Below are 24,931 nucleotides of genomic sequence, written 5' to 3'. Positions count from 1 at the left end.
AAACTGACAGTAACTCAGATAACAGCGCCTCACAACAGCAGAAGACCATGAACATACACACAGTACTCAGTATATTGGGTACAGGCGGTATCTAATGAAATAAGGCACTGAACATACGTTCCCTCCATTCAGGCATCAGCTTACAATTTGAAACTGTTACATTGGCTGCAGAGGGCTCTGGGGCATCCTGCAAGGAATGCAACAAGTTCTAAATAAATATTTTTCTTTATTCTTTAAACATACTGTATACTACTACAGGTCATTGACCAGATGCTGACTGGCTAAGGTGTGACAGATGGAGTTCAATACAGAACAATGTGAAGGGTTTCACTTTGGAAGGTCGAATTTGAAGGCGGAATTCTTAGCAGTGTCATGAAACAGAGGCATCTTGGAATCCACGTCCAGATTCCTCAAAATTGCCGCGCACGTTAATAGGGTTTTTGATGTGGTGTGTTGGCCTTCAATAGTCAGGGGTTTTGGGTTCAAGAACTGTGAGGTAATTTGAAAGTCTATAATAGCTTGGTTAGACCATATCTGGAATATTGTGTTCCATTCTGGTCACTTCATTATTGAAAAGATGTGGAAGCTTTCTAGAGGGTACAGGGGAAATTTACTAAGACACTGTGTGGGTTGGAAAGCATGTTTTGCAAGGAGAGGTTGAGTGAGCTGGCTTTCTCTTTGGAGTGAAGGAGAATGAGAGGTGACTTTACAGATATGTACAAGGTGACACGAGGCAGAGACGCAGTGTGAATGACCAGAGGCTTTTTCCGGGCAGAAACAGCTAATGCAAAGGTACATAATTATAAGGTAACACACACAAAATGCTGGAGGAACTCAGCAGGCCAGGTAGGATTGATGAAGGGTCTCGGCCTGAAAAATTGATTGCTTACACGTTTCCATAGATGCTGCCTGGCTTGCTGTGTTCCTCCAGGATGTTGTGTACGTTGCTTGGATTTCCAGCATCTGCAGATTTTCTGTTTATAACTTTGTGATTGGAGGGGATGTCATAGGTAAGGTGGTAAGAGAGTAGGCCACTCTGCCAGGGGTGGTGGTAGAGACAGACACTCTTAAATTCTTAGATAGGCATTTGGATGACAGAAAAAACAAAGGCTACGTGGGAGGGAAGGGTTAGTTGGATCTTAGATTAAAAAAAGGTTAGTACACTGTGGGTGAGGGACCTGTTCTGTGCTGTAATGCTCTATGTAATAGAGCACAGCAGCTGTATCTTGCTGCTGCCTTTCCTGCAAAGCCGAATGTGATGAATTCATCTTCTCCTCACTGAAACAGTGTCACTGGACTGACAAATGCTCACTGTAACATTGACCTCTGGCCTATATTGGTGAAATTCGCCAGACGAATGCTGTGGTGACTCGAAGGCACTGAAGTCGAGAGTGATGTTCACCTTAACAGCTAAACTGAGCTGTGCATTCCGTTCCTGCGCAACCACTCAGGGTTCCAACTCAACCACCTCGAAATTGGATTTCATCCTTTACCGGCACTGAAAACATCCAAACAGGAGACAGAAGGAAGTTGCAAATCTTTTCTTTATAGATTAATTACAGCATTTTACCCCGCTTGTTGGGTTAAAATATAACTGTGAATGACATGGCTGCAAAAGCACACATGGGACGTGGGTGTGGACTTTAAAAAAAGCATTTATGGAAAAGCCTGCCATTGAGGTAAGATAGAGGGCGCCTCGGTAGCATGGCGGTTAGAGTGATGCTATTGAGTAAAATCCCATTGTCCTCTGGAAGGAGTCTGTACCTCCTCCTCATGGAATGAGTGGATTTTCTCTCGGTGCTCGTTTCCTCCTACGGTCCAAAGATGTACTGGTTAGTGGGTTATAAATTAGTAGTTTGTACATCATCCAGAGATCGGGTTAGGGCTAAATCAGGAGTCGCTGGGTGATACCCCTTGGAGGGCCAGAAGGGCCACGTTAAATATCGAAACAAATAAGATGTTCAGGGCACACAGCCTCTTCCACTCATCATTATTGATCGTCTCTGTAGCAACGCACACAAAATGCTGGAGGAACTCAGCAAGTCGGGCAGCATCCACGAAGCACCTCGGCCTGAAAAGTCGACTGTTTATTCCTCTCCCCAGATGATGCTGCCAGGCCTGCTGAGCTCCTCCAGCATTCCGTGTGCTGATCTGGATCTGCAGAATCTCGTGTTATTGATCCTTTCTGACCGTTTGGTTCTCCGTTCCAACTACCTCATTGGTACAGTTGGCCCTTGGTCAAACCAAATGAGCTCACCATGTAGGGGAGTGAAGGCCACATGGCTGAGCGTTAGGTAAGATGACGACTTGAGCTGCAAGCTAGTTGGGACAACCTCTTATGAAGATTAATACCCACAGGTCTAGGGATGATTGGGCACCACAGCAGGCCATTTGACATTGTGTATTTAAACATTTTAGAAATTGAGGTATAGTGCAGAACAGGCCCTTTGAGCTGTGCCACCCAACAACCCCTGATTTAACCCTAGCCTAATCACAGGACAATTTACAAAGACCAATTAAGCCACCAATTGGTACGTCTTTGGACAGTGGGAGGAAACCGGAACGCCCGGAGAAAACCCACGTGGTCACAGGGGAGAGCATACAAACTCCTTACGGGCAGCGGTGGGAATTGAACCTGCGTCACTGGCACTGTAAACTGTTTTTATCCACTCTCCAGTCATACTCAATTCCCCCAATTCCTGTAAATACTCAAGTGTTTACACAGCTGAAACTTATTAATCAGCCTTTGTCCAGCAAAATCAAAGACCTCACCCAGCCTATTCTCCCCTCTCCCATATAAAAGCCTGAAAGCACATAACCCCAGGCTCAAGGACAGATCCTACTCCACTATTAACTTGAATGATAGGATGGATTTTTGGCCTCATGATCTACCTCAATATGTTCTTGCCCTTTATACTTTACAAGCACGGCATTTTTCAGTAGTTCTTACACTTCATTCTGCATCACTTCTGATTTTCTTCAGCTTTCAGCATTTTGCAGGGCATATCTCATACAGAGGGGTCTGATCCACCCCCCCCCCCATTTCATTAGAACAAACTTCTGTCCAAAACAGAAAAATTAGAACTAGACAGAAGTTTACTGGGAAATTAAGTTCCAGTGGATGGGATTACAAGTGTAAAAGACTTAATCAAATTTTTATGTAAGACACATAAAATCAGAGGAAAATTTTAAAAGCCATTAAAATGTTTAATGTTTAACACTGGGAAGTGCAAACAGGAAGATTTCACAGAGTCTTTCATATCCTTAGAATGTCTCAAAACACTTTACAGCCAATGAATTATTTTGGAAGCTTATTCCCTAATGCAATGAACGTTAGAAAAAATGTAAGAGTGGAAATAGTTGCTGGTTTGCCTTTCCACTTCACAGCAAGAGTGACTCTTTGTTGCCCTCTTTCATCATTCCAGCAAAAGGGAAGCAAACACCTCTGTGGGTAAACCAAAAATTGATTTACTCCCGCCACAGACACTGACTGGCCTGCTGAGTATTTCCAGTTTTTCAGTTCAGAATCCCTCCTCACCATCGGTGCTCAGTATAAACAGCCGACTTTTTTGGAAATAGAGAAAAAAGAGGTGCATTTGTAAACAAACTCATCTCGGAATTATAGAAGGAAAATATTCATTTAAAAATAGGTTCATTAACACCTATTCCGTCTGCATTTCCACAGAACTGGGAACAAACAGATTGGATTACCAATGAAGCAAAATAAGAATAAACATCGTACCACTTTATTGGACTGGGACTCCCAGTATTATTTAAAATGGTTTGAAGGGTTAATAATAACTGCCCTTCTGGATCCGGTTCATTATGGAAATTGTCAGACTTAAACATAGCAAGACAGTAAGGGCAGCAATGCACAAGTTTTAGAGTCAAAGCCATCAGTACAGAAACAGGCCACCAATTCTGTGCCAGCCATCAACCAACCTTTACATCAGGGGTTCCCAGCCTTGAGTCCACGGACCCCTCAGTTAATGGTTGGGGTCCATGGCATTAAAAAATGGGTCTCCCTGCTTTACATCAAAGGAAAGTGAAGATAATGTAGGACTATTCTCTTCACAACACCCCTCCCATAGCAAACTCCACACAGACAGCAAACCCAAGTAGAGAGTAGGGACTGAACCTGGTCTCTGGCACCACCAGGCAATGGTTCTACTAGTGACATCAGTTTACTGTCCCTAATTTGATGGAGATTGAAATTGTTTTGGACCATCAGACACATCCGTTGGGTTTGCAAGTTTACTCTTACGGTCCTAACCCCAGGTTAAGCTTCCAGTTTTCTTTCTTCACCACCCAAACCTGTCACACAGCACTGCATCAGGCCCTTCAGCCCATCGAGCACTAATCCTATGCAGGGAGCTATGAGCTGAAACGCCGCTCCAGCCCTGTACCTTTGCGTCCGCTCCAAGCCAGTGGCAGGACGATGAGGAGTCACCAAACCGTGACAAACATGAAGACGAGGCCCCGAGTGCACCTTGGCAGAAAGATGGCAGGTCACGTTGAGAGAATGGTTCTAGTGTATCTGGGAATACGCGCTTCAATGATGGAGGAGGAGACTGCAAGAAGATGTGCAGGACACTGGTTAGGTCACTACCGGAGTATTGCTGTCAGTTCTGGTGAAAGCAGGAGGTAGATGTTGTATGTCAGGTTAAGCAATGACTTACTGCAGTGGTACTGGCAAAGAGGAAATTCAGTGGATATGGAAAGAAATCATAAGGACATAAGACATAGCAGAATGAGACTATTCGGCCCATCCAGTCTGCTCTGCCATTCCACTGTGGCTGATTTACTATCCCTCTCAAACCCACTCTCCTGCCTCCTCCCCGTAACCTTTGAAACCCTTGCCGATCATGAAGGATTTAGATCAGATAAAGGGAGAGAAGCCGTTCCCATATGCAAACAGTTCAAGATCAGAGGGTCCTTTGTAATACCCCGGGTCACAATACTACCAAGCATGTACAACAAACTTGGCCACACCACTCCTGGAAAGGTGTTTTCCCGAAAGAGCTCTTATTTCCTATTCCTAAGCAACAGGCTGGCCCTCTGCATCTGGACATCTGAATAATTAACCCAAGGATCTTCACAGGCAAGATACTACTGAGGAGAAACAGTGGAGATCATCGGGGGTGATAGGAAAAGTATAAACAAGAAGGGAAGAACTAAACTACCCAAAGGTCGACACAATGATAAATCCAACAGGGAATTTAGGAATTCTTTACATACTCCAGGAGCAACTGAGGCAAATAATACTTAAGGGAAGAGTTAGTAACAAAGGATTAACACAGAAGGAGTGAGAACACCTTGTGGTGAGCAGCCCGTTCGGTGCATTTCCTTAAACAGGAGCAATTGCGTAACGTGCTTTCTCTGCCCACTTCCCCATTCTCCACACCTTCACGGTAGGGCACCTCACAAAATGAAGGCATCTTAATAGTCCTGTGACTGATCCCTCTGCCCGGGCTGCAAGTTGGTACAGAGTCTGTGCATCTGGTTCAGTGACTCTGTGAGGAAAGTTCCAATTGTGTTAATCTCCATTAGAGTGAGGTTGTCCAGCTAGAGGCAGGGGAGGGAAGCAGAGAGAAAGAGGATGTGAACATTGATTAAAAACATTCTCAATAGACAATTACAAAACATAAAAAGCCAGCTGCGCCTACATTTTACTCAGTGATTAACGCGGGTATCTCACACACAGGTGCCCAGAATCATTTAGCAGCAGCTTCAGGAGAAAATGGAGATTCTAAATTTTCACAGGACACCGTGCTTTTCCAGTTGTGTCCTGAAACATCTGTCCAACAGGAGAAGGCAAGATGTCAGCTGAAGGTCAGCTCTCAGTGCTATCTTGTAGTTTGAGAAGTGCACATCTCAAGGACAGCTGTCAGACCAGGGTTCCAAGCATGCAACATCACAGACAGAGCTCTCGGAGCACAAAGTCCAGTGTGTAAGCCAAGGGAAAGAGGGAACCCTGTGCCAGGCTCTTGGATAATCCTTTGCCTCAACTTCACACCGACTGGATGAGGAAACTCCATCACTCCAGATGTGAGTTAAAAGGAGCAAGAGTGGGGGAAAAAAACATGAAAAATCAGATCAAAAAAAAAAACTGCACACTGTGATCTTGTGGATTTGACTGATTTTTGTTCCCCCAACACCCACTGCCCTTTAGAGAATGAGAGATGGGGAGCTGTCTTCTTATCCAGGACTCTAGTGGTGGACAGTGCTGTTAAATCAGGAAGTCTTGGATTTTAAACGGGAAGGAACCCCGACAGAGCTCCAAACAGGGAGGTGCGCAGAGCGGAAGCGGAAGTGAGAAATGATGGCTTTCTACCTTGGGTTCAGTATACCAACTGCTGCACCTGGTTATCTGGAGAAGGCCAGTCCCCTCGGCTGCTTTCAACTCCCTTGATCACCACAGGTCAGTAACATTCCATTATTACGTTGCTGCTTTTTCTGCCAGGTTTATAAAACGTTTCAGCAGAGTAAAAGATGTTCGACCCACCATGTTGTGCTGCCCTGTTAGCCTACTCCAAAATCTATTTAACCCTTCGCTACCATTTTTCTTTTATCCATGTGCCTACTTAAGTCTCTTAAATGCTCCTAATGTATTTGCCTCAACCACCACCCCTGGGAGAGTGTTTCATGCACCATGTAAGAAATTTACCCCCATAACCCCCCTACACTTTCCTCCAATTACCTTGAAAGTATATCCTCTCATAACAGCCATTGCTGCCCTGGGAAAATACTCTGGCTGCCCACCTCTTGTACACCTCTATCAAGTTGCCTCCTTCACTCCAGAAAGGAAAGCCCTAGCTGACTCAACCTGTCCTTGTGAGACACGGTTTCTGATCCAGGCGGAATGCTGTGCCCCCTCTAAAGCTTCCACATCCTTCCTATAGATGAGGTGACCAGAACTGAACACAATACTCCCAGTGTGTTATAACCAGAGTTTTGAAGAGCTGCAACATTACCTCGTGGCTCTTGAACTAAGTCCATAACCACCCTATCAACTTGCGCAGCAACTCTGAAGAACTGTCCCCTTCCCTCTTCTGCTGGGACAGTGATCACGGGCAACAAGTGTCCTGTGCAAAACACACAAAATACTGGAGGAACTTAGGTCAGGCAGCATCATTTCCCTCCACTGATGCTGCCTGACCTGCCGAGTTCCTCCAGGATTCTGTCTGCGTTGCTCAGGAATTCCACCATCTGCTGAATCCATTTTGTGGCCAATTGACCTGCAGTGCTTCAGGATATCGAAGATGCAAGAGAGTTCTGACAAGCTATTCAAACAATGGGAAAGGAAGGGGTTACAACTAAACCCAGGGCCCCGTATACCCACGTAGCATGAGGGTCAGTAATCAGTGTTCTAAGTTCCTTTTCCCTCAACCGAAACTGACCCCCGTCACTTTATCCTCAAATCTCCCACAGGCTCCCACTCCACTCTCCTCAGCATCTTCTCAGGACCACTCCACACATCTGTCTAGACTGTACGCACGGCAGCACAATGCATCATGTGACAAGAGTCTGGAGCCCGCAGCAGCACCACAAACTGCTGAATCGTGCAGAGCTTCCGTGCAGAAACTGCTCAAACCCAACTCACCGGCTCCCCCTCCAGGCTGCCAGTCAAATAGCTGCTAAAGATCACCAGACGGCGAGAGTACCCCCATGATCCTTTCCCTTCTCCAGCTCCGTATCACTTTTGCCAATCACCTTTCCAGCTCTTAGCTTCATCCCACCCCCTCCGGTCTTCTCTGATCATTTCCCCCCTCCTGCCACTACTTTCAAATCTCTTACTACCTTTCCTTTCGGTTAGTCCTGACAAAGGGTCTCGGCCCGAAACGTCGGCAGTGCTTCTCCCTATAGATGCTGCCTGGCCTGCTGTGTTCCACCAGCATTTTGTATGTGTTGAGAGAACCCTGGGGGTGCTCAGTGAGGTGTCCACACATACCAGGTCCACATTCCGCTCACTGTGCCAACCCAAAACAAGATCTGGAGGCACACAAAGTACTCATTCACCTACCAATAACCAAAGCTCCTGGTATATCCATCAGGCTCCTCCACATTCTTTCCCTGCACCAAGGCCCTGACTTTATCTCACCGTTACACAGTGGCCGGCTTCTAGTTGTCTCATTACGGGAAAAAGATGGAAGCTTTAGAGAGGAGATTTACCAGGCTAATGCCTGAATTAGAGAGCATGTCTTATGAGGATAAGTTGACTGAGCTGAGGCTCTTCTTTGTGGAGCAAAGGTGAATGCGAAGTAACTTGATAAAGGTGGACGAGACGATAAGAGGCATAGATCAAGTAGACAGCCCGAGACATTTTCCCAGGGTGGAAATGGCTATTATAATGAGGCGTAACTTTAAGGTCAGAGGTAGGGGTTTCTTTAACACAGAGTGGTAGGTGTGTGGAACACACTGCCTGGGGTGGCAGCAGAGGCAGAAACATTATGAGACCTTGATAGGCACATGGGTGAAAGATAAATGGAGGGAAGGGTTAGATTAACTTCGGGGGAGATTAAAGGGCTGGTACAACGTCATGGGCTGAAGGCCCTCTACTGTGCTACTTCCTATGTTCTGTCTGTGGTTCCCTGCTTGCTCGTGAAACACACGTAACATCACAATGGATCCTGGTGAAGTGCCTCAGCCCAGCTGGTGAATGTTTGTCTCTCTCGATAGATGCTGCCTGACCTGCTGAGCTCCTCTGGTATTTTGTGTGTAATTCAATAACCCTCGGATGGCAGGTTGGAGATACGTCTCACCAAAGGAGGTGTAAGACACTCCTCGCCTCCGTTAGCCTGCAGGTCACCCTTGGGTAAGGTGTAGCACCTGTTTAGCCCCCCCGATAAGGGTCACGTAAAGCCATGGGAGCGGGTTGTATGAGCTGCAGGTGCATATCACAAGTCCTGGTTACGTGACCACTGACACCATGCACTCTCTGAGGATTACTGATAATGGCTGGGGTGACCAGCTTGTACAGACACTGCCCAGCAGAAGGCAAGGGCAAACCATTTCTGTGGAAAAATTTGCCAAAAATAATCATGGTCATGGAAAGACTACAATCGCGCACGCCATAAAATGAACACAAAGTGAACAAGTGAACAAATACTGTAACCATCACCGTATCTAAGCCGTACTGAGGGAGTAGCTTTGCCAGGACTGCAGTCACCAGCACCACCATAGGGCAATTTTGTTTCAAACAGAAAAAAAATGCTGACCTTGCATTGTCTCACAGGAGAGGCCATTTGGCCCATTAAATCCATGCCTACTTCTGCAAGAATAGCCCTTCCAAATCCATTCCCCAACTACTTCCGCTGCAAATTAACCTCATGCCCATCCAATTCCCTTTCGAAAACCCCCGCAGATTCACCAGTGCAGCTGGCGTGTCTTCATTCCTCCTCCCCTCTCCCCATTCAATCAATACATTTCCAAGCTGTGGGCAGCAAGATTAAGATTTAAGTCTCCTACCTTAGCGTGCGCCTCCTGCTGATTCACAAAGTTATCCGCAGACAACCGGAGCTTTGCAATCCGGGTATCCCAAGTATCCTTGATTAATGTCCTGATTTCGTCGGCTTTGGGAATGTTGTCTGAGGCGCTGGAGAAGGAAAACAAACTTAGCCTGGAGAAATTTTGCCATCATTTGAAATCAGGTAGCAACACCAGGGCGCCATGGTAACATAGCAGTGAGCACGATGCCATTACAGTTCGGGGCATCAGAGTTCAATTCTGGTGCTGTCTTCAAGGAGTTTGTACGTTCTCCCTCTGGCTGTGTGGGTTTCCTCCGGGTGCTCTGGTTTCTTCCACAAAGATGTACCCATTAGTAAGTCATTAGTAGAGACTCATTCTACCGAGATGTAACACTGAGCGTCATAGGAAGTCATTCCTACCTGTGGCCATCAAACTTTACAACTCCTCCCTCGGAGTGTCAGACACCCTGAGCCAATAGGCTGGTCTTGGACTTATTTCCACTTGGCATGATTAACTTATTATTATTTAATTATTTATGGTTTTATATTCTATATTTCTTCACTGTTCTTGGTTGGTGCGGCTGTAACGAAACCCAATTTCCCTCGGGATCAATAAAGTATGTCTGTCTGTCTGTTAATTGGGGCTAGGGTTAAACTAGTTGGTTGCTAGGCAGCATAGCTCATTGGGCTGCAAGGGCCTGTTCTGTGCTGCATCTCTAAATAAAATAAACAAACAAATAAGATGAAGAAGTGAATGATAATTCTTGGGATTTCAGCGCGACTACATGTCCACAGATCTGGATCCCTTGGTTTTTTTGTGTAAATGCCGATCAGATAGAATAGGGAAGAACTACTGACATTCCTGCAGCACAGCCACTCGTTTTCTATATGAAAAAAAAGTTCAGTGGGCTTCAATACTGCAAGTTAAGAAATCACAAGATTATCTCTCACCACCAGCTCAGTAACATGGAATACAAGTTTGAGCCTTTGTCCTGTGTGAATTTGCTGTAGTGTGAGCCCAAACAAGCTGACAGGACTGGGTTCTGTGCAAACCCAAAGCAGTTGAACTTAACTTCACACCTATTATTGAAGTCAGACTTTTCGGCATCTGCAATCCCCTTTAAACATGGTATGATTCATCAGAACACAAACTGAGAAGAAGGTGACAGTTACAACACCACCGGTAGTAAGTTACATTACTTCCCGGTGACGGTGATATAATGTTCTGTCGGGGGTCCGAGACCTCAAACATTCGCTGTTCGTCTTTTGAAAGGTGCCTGTTGACCAACTGATCATTTGCATTTTGATTTTATTTGCAGCAATCTGAACTTTTTTTAATATTTCAATTGCGTCATGAGAAAGGAATCATTATCCCCTTCAGCTTGCCGTTTGATTGCATTTGTTACATTAATAGCCAGAAGATCCATTTTATTTAAATGGAAAGATCCTAATCCCCCTACTACGTTTCAATAGTTTTCCCAAACTATAACATGTTTAAACTTGGAAAAAATTAGGAGTGGCACTATTGACCCTTCGGTTAAATTTGAAGAAACTTGAAGACCATTTATACAACATTTTCACATGATGTAAGCTGACCTTTTCCAAATCCTTCTCAATATCTTTTTGATCGTGTATAGAGGAGCGGAGTTAATGACAAATATTGATTTTAACCGATGAAACATGGCAGTCCAGCTTTTGTTTTGTTTTTATTTTGCTTTTTTTTAGTTTAGGGGGACTTTTTCTTCTCTTTAAAAAATTTTTTTAAAAATGTTTCACATTTAGTTACTAAGAGATTGGGAGGCTTAGATTACACATGTTACTCGGAGTCTGTTTCTGTGCACGTTAACCGTTATTAATGTAATCCCAATCTCTTTGTATCGTTACCATTGTTAATGTTTATCTACTCGAAACTCAATAAAAAAGATTGATAAAAGAAAGAAAAGGATTCATCACATAGGGCAATTTACAATGTCGGAGGTCATAAGCTTAAATCCAGATCTCGGATCAATTCCCAAAGACATCTTGAACGCTCAGTGGAATACTGAATGGCATGAAGACAAGGGATAAACTGTTTCCAATGACACTGCATCACGCGAGTCAACTACGATGTTCTCCTAAGGAGCTAACCTTGATGGAGAATATCTGTGTGCAACTTTGTATAACATGGTGAGGGTGATGCAAAGGGAGGCACCACATAATCCTTCGCAGTTCAAGGTTCGCACCACAAGGTTCTTCACAGTCAGACTTCCTCCGCCTTCACTGCCATTCTGAGGTGTGTCACCATCTTCTGCCAGCTCCACCACTGACATCTCCCTTGGATCACTCTTTGTCTGGAACCTCCCCTTGACTTTACTGCCACGGGTAGTCCTACCAGGAGCTAAACTCTAGATAGTTCTACTGTCCTATCATGAGCTAAGCTCCAAACACTATCGCTCTCGGGATCTCAGGAAGTTAAGCCTCTCTACCACGGCAATCCTTGGAGAAGGACAACGCGGTACCTTGTCATGGTGACACAGAAGTGCCCAGGAACAGCAGAATGGTGTGTTGTCTGAGAAAATGGAAATGCAATACAGTGTTTGTAATATTCTTCAAAGCCCCTGGTTCAGTGTGAAGCTTGTACTTAACTCAGACAGGATACCCAGCACCACCCACAAAATGTGTGCATGGCTTGGATTTCCAGCATCTGCAGATTTTCTCTTGTTTGCGATAGGTTACCCAGCACCACAGATTGGGGGTGGTGGCAGATGCAAGGAGCCATATGTTAGCGTGAAGGCAACAATATCAGAAGAGAAACTGAAGCCAAACTAAAAGGTGCATGTTGCACTTACTGTGGCAGATTGAGCATGTTACTTACTGATTCAACAGCAGCTTCGTCAGTTCCATGTAATGTGGGCTCGGCATTGGGGTGAAAGTTTCTTCTTTACGCTCCTGTTCCCTGATCTGCTCGAGTTTTTCTGAAGGAAAGCAGAAAGTTTGCTTAATGACATGATCAGTGATACAGTGAAACCTGATTCAAATTTACATGCTGCATTCCAGGTGAAAACAAGATCACAGAACACCAAGTTAGCACCAGTCTTGTCTCAGGATAACTGACAGGAGCAGAATTAGGCCATTCAGCCCATTGAGTCTGCTGTGTCATCCCATTGTGATTTATTATTCTTCTCCCACTCTCCCGCCTTCTCCCTGTAACCTTTGACACCCTGGCTACTCAAGAACCTATCAACCTCTGCATTAAATATACCCAATGACTTGAGCTCCACAGCAACTTTCAGCAATGAATTCCACAGATTCACCACCCTCTGGCTAAAGAAATTTCTCCTCATCTCTGTTCTAAATGAATGCCACCTGTATTCTGAGGTGCCCTCAAAAGACTGACCCACTATAGAAAACATCCTCCCACATCTACTCTCCTCTTTCAATATTCAAAAGGTTTCAATGAGATCCACCCTCCCCCCCCCACCATTCTTCTGAATTCAATCAACTACATACAAGCCCAGAGCCATCAAATGCTGCTCATACATTAACCCTTTCTTTCCCAGAATCATTCTCGTGGCCCTCTCCAGACTCGAATGTCAGCACATCTTTTCATAGAAAAGGGGCCCAAACTGCTCTCAATACTCCAAGTATGGTCTGACCAATGTCGATTAAAGCCTCAGCATTCTACCCTTGCTTTTATATTTTAGTCCTCTTGAAATGAATGCGAACTTTGCGTTTGCCCTTCTTTTTCCACCAACTCAACCTGCAAGATATCCTTTAGGGAATCCTACACATGGACTCCCAAGTCCCTTTGCACTTCTAATTTTTGAATTTTCTTCTTGCTCAGTAAACAGTCTACACCTTTATTCCTTCCACCAAAGTGCACGACCATACACTTCCCTACTCAATATTCCAAGTGCCAGTTGTTTGCCCATTCTCCCAATCTAAGTCCTTCTGTAGCCTCCGATTCCTCAACACTAATTGCCTGTCCACCTACCTTTGTATTGTCAGCAAACTTGGCTACAGAACCATCAATTCCATCATCCAAATCCTTGACATACAAGGTGAAAGGAAGTGGGCCCAACACTGACCCATGCAGAACACCCCTAATCACTGGTAGCCAACCAGAAAAGGCCCCCTTTATTTGCACCCTTTGCCTCCTGCCAGTAAGCCAATCCTCTATCCAATACTAGTATCTTTCCTGCAATACCATGGGCTCTCATCTTGTTAATCACGAGAGGCACCTGGTCAAAAGCCTTCTGAAATCCCAAGTAAACAACAACCACTGACTCCCCTTTGTCTGGCCTGCTTGTTGCTTGCTCAAAGGATTAACAGATTTGTCGGGCGAGATTTATCCTTAAGGAAGTCATACTGACTTTGGCCTATTTTATCATGTGCCTTCAAGTACCCCAAAATCTCATCCTTAGTAACAGACTCCAACACCTTCCCAACCACTGAAGTCAGGCTAACTGGCCTATCATTTCCTTTATTCTGCCTCTATCTCTTCTTAAAGAGTGCAGTGACATTTGTAATTTTTCAGTCCTTCGGAATCACTCCAGAACCTAGTCATTCTTGAAAGATCATTATTGATGCCTCCACAATTTCTTCAGCTACCTCTTTCAGAACCCTGGGGTGTAGTCCATCTGATCCAGGTAACTTACCTACCTTCATACCTTTCAGTTTCCCAAGCACCTTCTCCTTAGTAATAGCAACTATACTCACTTCTGTCCCTGACACACTCAATTTTTTGGTATACTATTGGTGCCTTCATAGTGGAGACTGACACAAAATACTTATTAAGTTAGTCTGCCATTTCTTTGTCCCCATTACTACCTCTCCAGTGTCATCTTTTATTTTACTTGCTAGCTTACCTTCAAGTTTCATCTTTTCTCTCCTTATGGCTTTTGAACTGCCTTCCATGAGATGATTGGAAACTTTTAAAAACAAAACTTCCCACTAGTTTTTGAAATATTATGTGACTTCTCTTTTGCTTTTAAGCTGTCTTTGACTTCCCTTATCACCCAAGGTTGTCTCACTCTCCCTTTAGAACACTTCATCTTTGGGATGTATCTTTCCTATGCCTTCTGAATTGCTCCCAGAAACTCCAACCATTACTGTTCTGCCAAATTCCAATCAACTTTAGCCAGCTCCTCTCTCGTCTCTGTAACTCCCTTCTCTGCACGGTGATACTGATACATCTCTCAAAGTGCAAGGAAACGGGGCAGCCGTCCTTGTGGGTCAGATAGACTTGGTTCAGTGGGAAAGGGTTAACCTTGGTAACAGTGGGAAGTGAGAGTTCCCAGGTGTTTGTGCTCGAAGGTGTGTTCAAAGTTAATGCAGAGTTTAAGAATGGGGAGATAAGAGTTATCATTGAAGGAAACGGGAAATCTGTAGTTCCCAAATCGAATGAAGAAATTCTAAGCCCTGCAGATCGCTTACAGATTAAGCCAGAATATGACAGCCCACCCCCCCCCCCCACACTATTGTTATTCCAGCGTGTGGTGTAAAAGGGCAGAATTTGAAATGCTGCTTGAGCAAAGAAGTCGAACTGAAACCACATAGTGTGAAGGGGCCTGACGAGAGGGTTAGCCACCTGTGTAAAATTACAGAGGTGGGTGGGAATCCAGAAGATGGGCTAAATTTGGGACACGGTGTTGATAAAATAATTCCTATGGAACAGGCGGGCGAGGGTTTATCTCGCCACCTTACTCAAATTCCCCGGAAAAGAGGCGACGGTTAATGAGGACGCTATTTTTAAATAGCAAAGCTGGTTGTACGGGATTTCGACAAAGCCTGTGAATAATAAAGACAGCCCCCTTGGAAGCCTGCCTGTTCAGTTTGAAAACGACCGAAAGACTAGTATTTACATAAACTTTTGTAGATGCACATAAGCTAAGAGCACACCTCCTTAGTTTTGTTGCTGAAAAAAATAATAAAATAGGTGGTTATTAAATTGAAGTCTGATGCTACAAGATGTTAGTACGGTACAAGATGTTAAGATATTAAAGAAAGTGACACTGAAATCGTTAGCTAGATACTGAATTTAATGTATAACTGTATTACTCTGTAGAAAAAAAAACTTTGGTGTTGTGTTGGATTCTAACCCCCTGTAAGACTCGGTATTATTTCGTTTTTTTCCCGATGGTAAAAAACGCGTTGAAGAAAGGGGGTGTTACGTCCGTAACCCCCTCCTTTGTGAGAATCGCCAGATCACTGTTGGGTTGAGTCAAAAGGGGGGCCCAGGACATGAGGGGGAGACGTGCAGGATGTCACGTTTCTCCCCCCCATAGCGATGTAAAGCTACGGGACATGGCCATTGTCTCTTGGAGACAGATTTGTGGATTGAGATGCTCTGCTACGTGAATGCCCTCGGGCAAAGTGGGCTGGTTGAGGGAGAGATTGCCTCACCCCCAACCTGATTGACATCTACAACCCTGCGAGTCAGAATAAAAGAGGGGCTGTAGGAACAACCCCTCAGATGCACCAGAAGAAACGTTAAGTGACCACGTAACAGCAGACGGTCATCGGAAACCAAACCACGTGCGTTCAATTCCGTGGCTGAAACCACGGAAAACGGCCTTTTAGCTAACGACGGGGAAACCCGTTCCCCTGACTCAACGGATTGGCATCATAAAAGACTTGGGCAAGTTTAAACGCCTCCCTCTCTTAAACTCAAAACACTGCAGCCTGAACGAGCTAATGACTTTTATATTTCCATTGGACAATACATTATCCCCTAGACAACGATAGAGTTATGTTTTATTGGTTATGATCCTACCTGTGCTTTAGATTTAGTATTGACGACGTATATTATCTGTATGTTTGCATTAATCTTATTTTTGTGCCCCTTTATCAATAAGTACTTTAAAAAATAGTACCATCAGACTTCAACAGACCTCGCTATCTTTGCTGGTAAGTGATCCAGTTACGGGATTACGTAACACTTCATAGAAGGCACGAAAGATCCCAAAGCACAACACTGGAAGTAAGTGTCTGCCAGTCGATAATTATCTCTGGTGTTAACAGCACATAACTATTTGAGAGATTTTTCTAATATTCACTGTTACATCACTTTTAAGGGGTACTTCAAACATTATTTTCATTTATTTAATTACTTTATTTATAGATTATGAGCAGAGCAGGCCCTTCCGGCCCAACAAAAACTGTGCCACCCAGCAAACCACCTATTTAAACCTAGCCTAATCACAGTACAGAGGACCGGGAGGAGGGGCTGGCCCCTGTACACGTAGCACGCAGGTCTACCAGTGTGTGGACACGCCCTGGTGCTCGTGAACCAGACCCCCAGCTATGAGAAAATAGCCCCACTGCCTTGTGGACAGCCTTGGGGAGACAAAGGCTATGGGAGTAAACCCAGACAGCAAATCCAGAGTGCAGCCCTGCTGGACGTCATTGAACATCCTTCCGGCAGCTCCTGCAGTCAAGTTAGTGCCAAATGTATTGCTTCATAAGCTTTCCTTTGGACCATGCTGGTGAGGACGAGATGTGGATGTTGACGACTGGGCATCTCAGGATCTCCGTACCTTCTGTCCAGTCTTGTGATGATGACCACCATCACCCACTGTCCTTCGAGACAGACGGATGCCAACCAACCAATCACAGTACAATTTACAATGACCAATTAACCTGCTATCAGACTGTGGGAGGACATCCATGCGATCATAGGGAGAACATGTAAGCTGAATACATATAGCGCCAGAATTGAACTCTGAACTCCGAAGCTCTGAGCTGTAATGCCATCACGCTAACGCTATGTTACCATGGCACCCAAATAATGTGAAAACAGTTTACAAACGCACTTGCTTCCTTACTCAGGAACGGAGGATTTGTAACAACTACTACTGGATTGTACAACACAATGGCATGCAAGGGAACGTGAAAGTACACCCCAAACCCACCCAGTATCATCGTTAAGGGAAGACAATTAATGAACAGCTTTCACTTGACAGTTTTATTGCTCAGATCTACCAGCGAATATACAATTCTCTCCCTGTCTGAGTAAGGGCTCCAACTCTAAAACCTGGAAGCATGACAACAGAATGAAGAATGTAAACACGTTCTCCTTCCATCAGATTAAGCAAGGGCCGTGCATTATACAGCACCACACACAAAATGCTGGAGGGACTCAGCAGGCCAGGCAGCATCTATGGACAAGAGAAAACAGCCGATGATAAGGACAGAGACCCTTCATCAGGACTGGAAAAGAAAGAGGAAGGAGTTATATTGCATTTTTTTTTAGCACTTTTCACAACCAATGAATGTAGATACTGCGGCAACGTAGGAGTGAAAAAAAATCACAATATTCAGACCTCAGTGGTAGTGCATCACCTTCTCTAAGGAAGATTGGGAGTGAAGACCCTAACATCGAGTACAGGCAATCCCCAGGTTACGAACGAGTTCCATTCCTGAGCCCGTCTTTAAGTCAGATTGTATGTAAGTCGGAACAGGTACATCTGGTATTAATCAGCATCAGTTAGTCAAACGTTTGTCTTAGTATATGGTATATATTTTACCTTTCCGTGCATATAGAACACTTAAATGTATGTACTGTATTTCAATAATCAAACCACTGCGCTGCTTAGTAATAATTGAAGCTTTCATCAGGGCAGGGCCTTTCACATGCTCCATTATTCTCACTTTATCCTTTAAAATTGTTCTGATCGTTGACCAACTGTAGCCTAACGCTTTTCCAATGACCGAAGGCATTTCACCTCTTTCCGATCGCTTTATTATTTCCACTTTATTTTCAGTCGTGATTGTTTTCTGTCAATGGAACAGAAATGCTGCGGATTTAGCAGCAGTCGCGGGCGGTTGTTCCTGAGCTTCCCCGGGTCCTAAAGTCCACCTGCACTAAGACAGGTTAAATGGGACAAGTGGGGGCAGTGCTGACCCAAATATACTAAAACATCTTAAACATAATAATACAGTACTGTGCATAATAATACCGTAATAATAAAAGTAACTACATATGGTTGCATCGATGTCTTGCATACTGGAAGGGGCATTCGTGAGGTAACATTATGATGGACCTGGAGCTGGAGAGTCAGGTTTGATTCTGCTGCTGTGGAGGGGTGTTTACTACTGGAGTCAATTTCTTGAAGTAGGTATCAAGGGAGGCTTTTACAGAGCTTTTTTCTCGTCATAAATGGCATTGTAGCAGCTCAGGTTCTCGGTAACTGTACGGTAAACTTTGGTGAACCTCTCTGTATTAGGATCTTGCTCCTCTAACTTTGCCATCCCTGCTTCAATGAGACTAACTTTTTCGCTGCAAACTTTTTCGGTTCCAAAATTCCTCGGTCACAGCCTCCTTCTTCTTCCTCAAATGCCCAGGTGCGTTGTCAAGCACAAGAAGAATCTTGAAAGGAATTTTCTTGGCCAAGCAATAACATTCAACAGCAGGAACAAAATGGTTCAAGAACCAATCTTCAAAGATGGCAATTGTAACCCATGCCTTTGAATTTGCCTTCCAAATAATGGGAAGAGATGCCTTACTGATTTGGCAAAGTGCCCATGGACTTGGGGAGCGGTACACAAGCAAAGGCTTGTGTTTGAAGTCCTCGGATGCATTGCACCCAGGCAATAACGTTCACCTATCCTTCGATGCACTTCCTTCCTCTTTTGACATGTAGGTCCTTTGAGGCATTTTTTCCCAAAATAAGCCAGTCTCGTCTACATTAAATACTTGGTCTGGCAATTTTTAAAAAAACATTTCAGGAAAATCACTCGCTGCTTCACCTTGTACTTTAATATTATGTAACTTTGCCCTGACTATGAAACGATTGAACCAACCCCCTACTCGCAAAAAATTCTTCATTACAATCACCTTCACTTGCTGTACGTGCAGCTTTTAAATCACAAAATAGGCTTCGAGCCTTTTCTTGTAGTAAAGGCTAATGAGGATATTATGCTGATTTTGATCGTCTAACCGAATTATCAATAGCCCTTCCATTTCACTAATCAAACCACTGCGTTGCTTAGTAATAATTGTAGCTTTTATCAGGGCAGGGCCTTTCACATGCTCCATTATTCTCCCTTTATCCTTTAAAATTGTTCCGATCATTGACCGACTGTAGCCTAACGCTTTTCCAATGACCGATGGCGTTTCACCTCTTTCCGATCGCTTTATTATTTCCACTTTATTTTCAACCATGATCGTTTTCCTTTTTTTTCATGCATCACCAGCACTTGCATTGGATTTACGCTTTGGAGACATGGTTACAAGGGTAAATAAGAGAAAAATTTAAGCCAAGTACAAAGTTACACACTCAGCACAGTGTCAACGGCAACGTGATCCGACTTAAAATGGCGGGACGGCCTTCCACGAGGTGACGAACCGGTGAAGCCACGAAATGTTTTCACGGGCGTCACAACATAGTGCGTGCGTTCGTTACTACGAACCATCGTATTTAACTCGGATTTTCAATAATAATAGGCTTTGTGGCAGGCTGTTCGTAAATATGAGTTGTTCGTAAGTCAGATGTTCATAACTCGGGGACTGCCTGTGTCCATTCTTTGTTCCAATGAAAGTGTCTATAGCTATAAACAGCTTTTTAAATGACAAATTGTAAAAAAAAAAACATCCTCTCTAAAGCCCAGACCATGAAAATAACTCACCAACATCCATCCAGTCCGGTGGTATGATTCTGCATTTTTGTCTCTGTTTTAGATTAATAGCAAGCCACACTGGCACATCAACAGGAAGCCCTGGATTGAAAGGTCCCAAATCCCCCTGGATAAGAACATCAAAACCACAACAGGTCAATAATTTTAATGCTTCCTAAGTTTCGACACAAAACTAAATACCATCAAAAGTAGATAAACCTGGTACTTCCCCCCCCCCCCCCCCCCCACTAAATGAGTAAACTCTTTCAATGTAATTGGCTGCTGCATTTCATTCTCCGGAAAATAGTTTAATTATTCATGCAACACCATGGGAGAGATTGGATGCAAAACCACATTAGAATCACAAACAAGAGAAAATCTGCAGATGCTGGAAATCCCAGCAACACACACAAAACGCTGAGGAACTCGGCAGGCCAGGCAACATCTTTGGAAAAGAGCACAGTCAATGTTTCGGCCTGAAACTTCGACTGTTAGACTCTATTCCACAGATGCCATCTGGCCAGCTGAGTTCCTCCAGCATTTTGTACGTGTTGTTAGAATCAGAATCAGGTTTATTATCACCAGCATATATCGTGAAGTCTGTTATGCTGCAGCAGTACATTGCAATACATATAATTAAAGTAAGTGATATATTAAAACGTGTATATACATCTTAAAAAGTTAAATTAAATATGTAGTGCAAAAAGGGAAAAGATAAAGTAGTGAGGTAGTGTTCTTGGGTTCAATGCCCATTCAGAAATCTGATGGCAGAGGGAAAGATGTTCCTGAATCTTTGAGTGTGTGCCTTCAGGCTCCTGTATCCTTGATGGCAGAAATGAGATGAGGGCGTGTCCTGGGTGATGGAGGTCCTTAATGATGGATGCTGCCTTTTTGAGGCATCACTCCTTGAAGATAGCTTGGATACTGGGGAGGCTAGTACCCATGATGGAGCTGACTGAGTTTACAACTTTCAGCAGCTTATTTCGATCCAGTGCAGTGCTCCCCCTCGTCAGGCGATGATGCAGTCTTAAAGCCATTCATTCTACAATTGCACTGACTACATGAAGAGAACACAGAACAGTAACAGACCTTCAGCCCACAATGTCTGGACTGACTACAGTGGCAATTCAAATTGCACATCTGCAGCACCTGGCCTTGTATGCATCCACTCTTTGCCTCTTTGTGTATATATAAATGCCTCTTAAGCATTGCTATTGTATCAGCTATCACTTCTTCAGGCAGGGTTTTCCCAGGCACCCTCCACTCTCTTTGTTTACAAAGAAACTAGATAAATCTCCTTTAAACTTTCCCCCCTCACCTGAAATTTCTGCCCTCTAGCATTTGACATTTCCACTCTAGGAAAATGACTCTAAAAGGCTATCTAATTAATTCTTCTCATAACTTTAAATACTTCGGTCAGCTCTCCAACAGTCCAGAAAAGACAATCCGTGTTTGTCCAGTCTCTCCTTTTAGGCTACAAAACATATTCATCCCATCAAGTCTGCTTCACCATTCCATCATGGCTCAGTTATTATCCCTCTCAATCCCTTTCTTCTGGCTTCTGCCCCGTGTCCTTTGACATCCTTACTGATCAAGAACCTATCAACCTTCGCCTTAAATATACCCAACGACTTGGCCTCCACTTCCATCTGTGGCAATGAATTCCACAGATTCACCTCCCTCTGGAAACTCCTCAGGTCATGAGCTCTGTAGACCTCTGTGGCCTGCCATAGAATTTTGGGCCTCTGGGTTTCTCAAGTACCTGTATTTACTCCTTGTTAGGTGCCATTATGTCCAGGTGTTTTTGCTTTCAGCTTGTCAAGTTAATTGTGACTGGCATGTGTTTCCCACATTCTATGATTATTTAAAAGGGACTCTCGTTATAGTCTGGAAGCAGAGTCCTGGGTGGTTGTGGAGATTTGCCTTGTGGTGTTGATGAGGCCTGTTGGTATTTCTATATTGAACTTCTTGTTTGTGTCTCTTCATTAAGAGTCTGCTGTTCCGCTGCTCCTGGGCTGTGTTGTTGTCAGCTCTCATTGTGACTGAGGCTGCTGTCTGCTGGTGCCACAGTGACACTGTCTACCTTCTTTTGTGCTTAGGTCCAGTCCTGTGAGAGCTCACCATGATACCTCACCTCTATTCTAAAGGAGAGTCCTTGCATTCTGAGGCCGTGCCCTCTGCTCCTAGACTCCTCCACTTCAGGAAACATCCTCACCTTGCTGATAATCTCAAATCCAGGCAAAGTCTTGGTGAACTCTGTTCTATAGGAATGTAACAGAACTGCATACCATTCTCCAAATGTGGTCTAACCAAAGTTTTAGACATTACAGCTATATTTAAAAAAAACATACACTGGAAAATCTGCAGATGCTGGAAACACAAGGAACACACAAAATCCTGGAGGAACTCAGCAGGCTGGGCGGCATCTATGGAAAAGAGTGCAGTTGATGTTTTTGGGCTGAGTCCCTATGTCAGTACCGGAAAGAATGAAGGGAATTGGCTGGAAGGGTTGACTGCACTCTCTAACTGTAACATTGTATTCTGCATTGTTATTGCTTTCCTGCTACTGCAATGTAGTGATGTGATGAAATAATCTAGGGGCGGTATTAGATGGACCTTGATGTACAATAATTAATCTGTTTAAGTTGGTGTAGGTTGGCAGTAGGAGAATTTTGATGTGATTTAATAGCCATATGGAAGAGGGGGTGTTACAGACAATGGGTTGAAGGGGCTGGTCTGAGAGTCAGCATAAACTAGATGAGATCAACAGCCTCATTCCGTGGTGGAAATTTTTTATATATTAAAAAAAAATGTATCTTTAATCAGGAGTCGAGGTGCTATCAGGGAAATATTACACCAGCAAATAGATTACAAACCCAGATTACAAACCCAGCCAAGTTTAATTCAAGTCTGACTTTCAAAGCAAGAAAGGACTACGACAGTTAGTTTAAAAACACCTTCCACGAGTGATCCGGATCTGTTAAAATCAACGGTACCTCACGACTCATCTTTAGGTTGTAAAACAAAATCACTGTATGAACGCGACACGTCACGCCGTTTAGTTAAAAAAAAAATTAAACCAAATTTTAAACACAAGAAAACCTGCAGGTGCTGGAAATCTACAGCAGCACAAAACAATGCTGGAGGAATTCAGCAGGTCAGGCAGAATCTACGCAAGGGTTGACGTTCCGGGCCAAGACCCCAGTCCCCGCGAAGGGCCAGGGCCTGGTCCCGATAGTTCCCAAACAAATTTGACTGACACTCGATGAATTAATAACTAATTTAAATACACTCTAAATTTAAACAATTTACCATATCCCTTGAACAATTAGCATATATGCAAAATCTCCTTCTTTGGGTGGTGGTGTGGGGGGGGGGGAGTTGGAATGTCTGGTTATCAGGGCAATTGTTGCTGATAATTTACGCAAAATAAAGATTGGTCCTTTTAGTTCTCGAATAAATACCCTAGGTATCTTAAAGTGTTGCAAGTTTATCTACAAAGACAAGCAGTTACTGGAGACAGTTTGCAGTGTTACAGCCCACACTTAATTTAAGAATTTTTAGGAAATAGGCGGAGACTCACGGTAATTAAATAGATTTTATCCAGGCTAAAATTGGGTATGATGGTGACAGTCTGCTTCTCCGCCAGAAACTCCACTTCTAAGGGGTCCATGCTGCCTGCGCAGAAAGCCGGAGGAACCCCCGATCTTTGCAACACTTTCCCGCGCAAACGCAACGCGTCATCAGCAGCGCTGTCACTCAACAGAGTCTAGCCCGCCCCCTGCTTGTAAGTGTGTCCACTAAGCAGCAAGACCCGCCTCCTGGCTCACGTCACGCCTATCAAGCAAAAAGCCCCGCCTTCTGGCTACCGGCCCCGCCCCTCAAGCCGTAATTTGCTAATTCAAGAGAAAACTGCCATCGGATTTCTGAATGGACAATAAACCCTTGCACACTAGCTCAATATTTATTCTCTTTTTGCACTGCTTACTTAATTTATCTTTACATATATTTATTATCATTATTTATAGTTTTTTAAAATTGTTTTGCAATGTACTACTGCCACAAAGCAACAAATTTCACCACATATTTAGTAAATCTGATTCTGATTCTAACAACATTTTTGACAATTGGCAGTTTCTTCCATTTTCTTCAAATTAAATTACAAATGTCCTTAAGCTTGTTTCAACTTCACACCGGAACAGTGAATAATTCTAATTTTAAATGGGGAACTTAGCTTACTTCCTCCCCAAAATATTCCAAACCTCTCAAAAAGCAACATATTTCTTTATTTCAAGTACTGCTATGTGGTAAATGAAGGTACCTTGTTGGGTCAGTGTGAGCCAAGTCAATGTTTTCAGATGGTGGAATGTAGAGCAACTAACAAACTGCTTGTGGAACTCAAAATTAGGCTATGGACACATCTCCATTACTAAAGGCATGTATAGACGTGTCCCAGTGAGAGGGAGGGACACATTTAAATGCCTACACTGGCCCCTAGCCCTAACTAATATTTATCCTTCTGTGACCGTTAATGAAACAGATCATCTGGCCCCTGCTCCTTTGCTGCTTAATCTTGCTATGCACAGATTGGCTGTTATGTGTCCAATAAATGTAGTTATGCTGTAACATAACAGTTCTGCTCCTCAGAAAACTTATAGAAAATGTGTCATCAAACCAATTGCATCCTCCAAGAGAACCGCAGCCCTGTCATAGGTTTTGGAGGCTTGTGTGCCTCGATGACCCGGAGAGCTATGCTGGCTGGAGTCAAGGCTTTATGCTTTGGCTCTTCCTCGGGTCACCCATGCCAAACAGGTCAAAGGGTAGAGGCCAGACTGAGAGCAGTCCACCAGTCGTCTAGGTTTGGGGGT

At 44.0% G+C, this 24,931-nt stretch overlaps 1 protein-coding gene across 1 annotated transcript; it reads right to left on the bottom strand.

Moving 5' to 3' along the window:
• Positions 1 to 3,206: 3,206 nt before the first annotated feature.
• gins2 (GINS complex subunit 2) lies at positions 3,207 to 23,788 on the bottom strand. The gene is made up of 5 exons (XM_059993496.1): positions 23,647 to 23,788; positions 20,076 to 20,190; positions 12,322 to 12,421; positions 9,469 to 9,595; positions 3,207 to 5,565 (listed from the first exon to the last, which is right to left on the bottom strand). Exons 1-5 carry the CDS (start codon positions 23,734 to 23,736, stop codon positions 5,440 to 5,442), a joined length of 558 nt encoding a protein of 185 aa, XP_059849479.1. The 5' UTR covers positions 23,737 to 23,788; the 3' UTR covers positions 3,207 to 5,439.
• Between the last annotated feature and the right edge of the window lie 1,143 nt (positions 23,789 to 24,931).

This window comes from Hypanus sabinus, chromosome 17 (genome assembly GCF_030144855.1).
Source record: "Hypanus sabinus isolate sHypSab1 chromosome 17, sHypSab1.hap1, whole genome shotgun sequence".
Lineage (NCBI taxonomy): Eukaryota > Metazoa > Chordata > Chondrichthyes > Myliobatiformes > Dasyatidae > Hypanus > Hypanus sabinus.
Note: the sequence above shows the minus strand (reverse complement) of the source record. Positions and strands in the feature narration are given on the sequence as shown.

Coding starts and splice junctions, on each gene's coding strand:
- gins2 (XM_059993496.1), bottom strand. CDS start 23,736: ATGGACCCCTTAGAAGTGGAGTTTCTGGCGGAGAAGCAGACTGTCACC. Junction 20,191..23,646: donor ATAAAATCTATTTAATTACC/GTGAGTCTCCGC, acceptor GTTCTTATCCAG/GGGGATTTGGGACCTTTCAA. Junction 5,566..9,468: donor AGCAGGAGGCGCACGCTAAG/GTAGGAGACTTA, acceptor CCCTGCCTCTAG/CTGGACAACCTCACTCTAAT.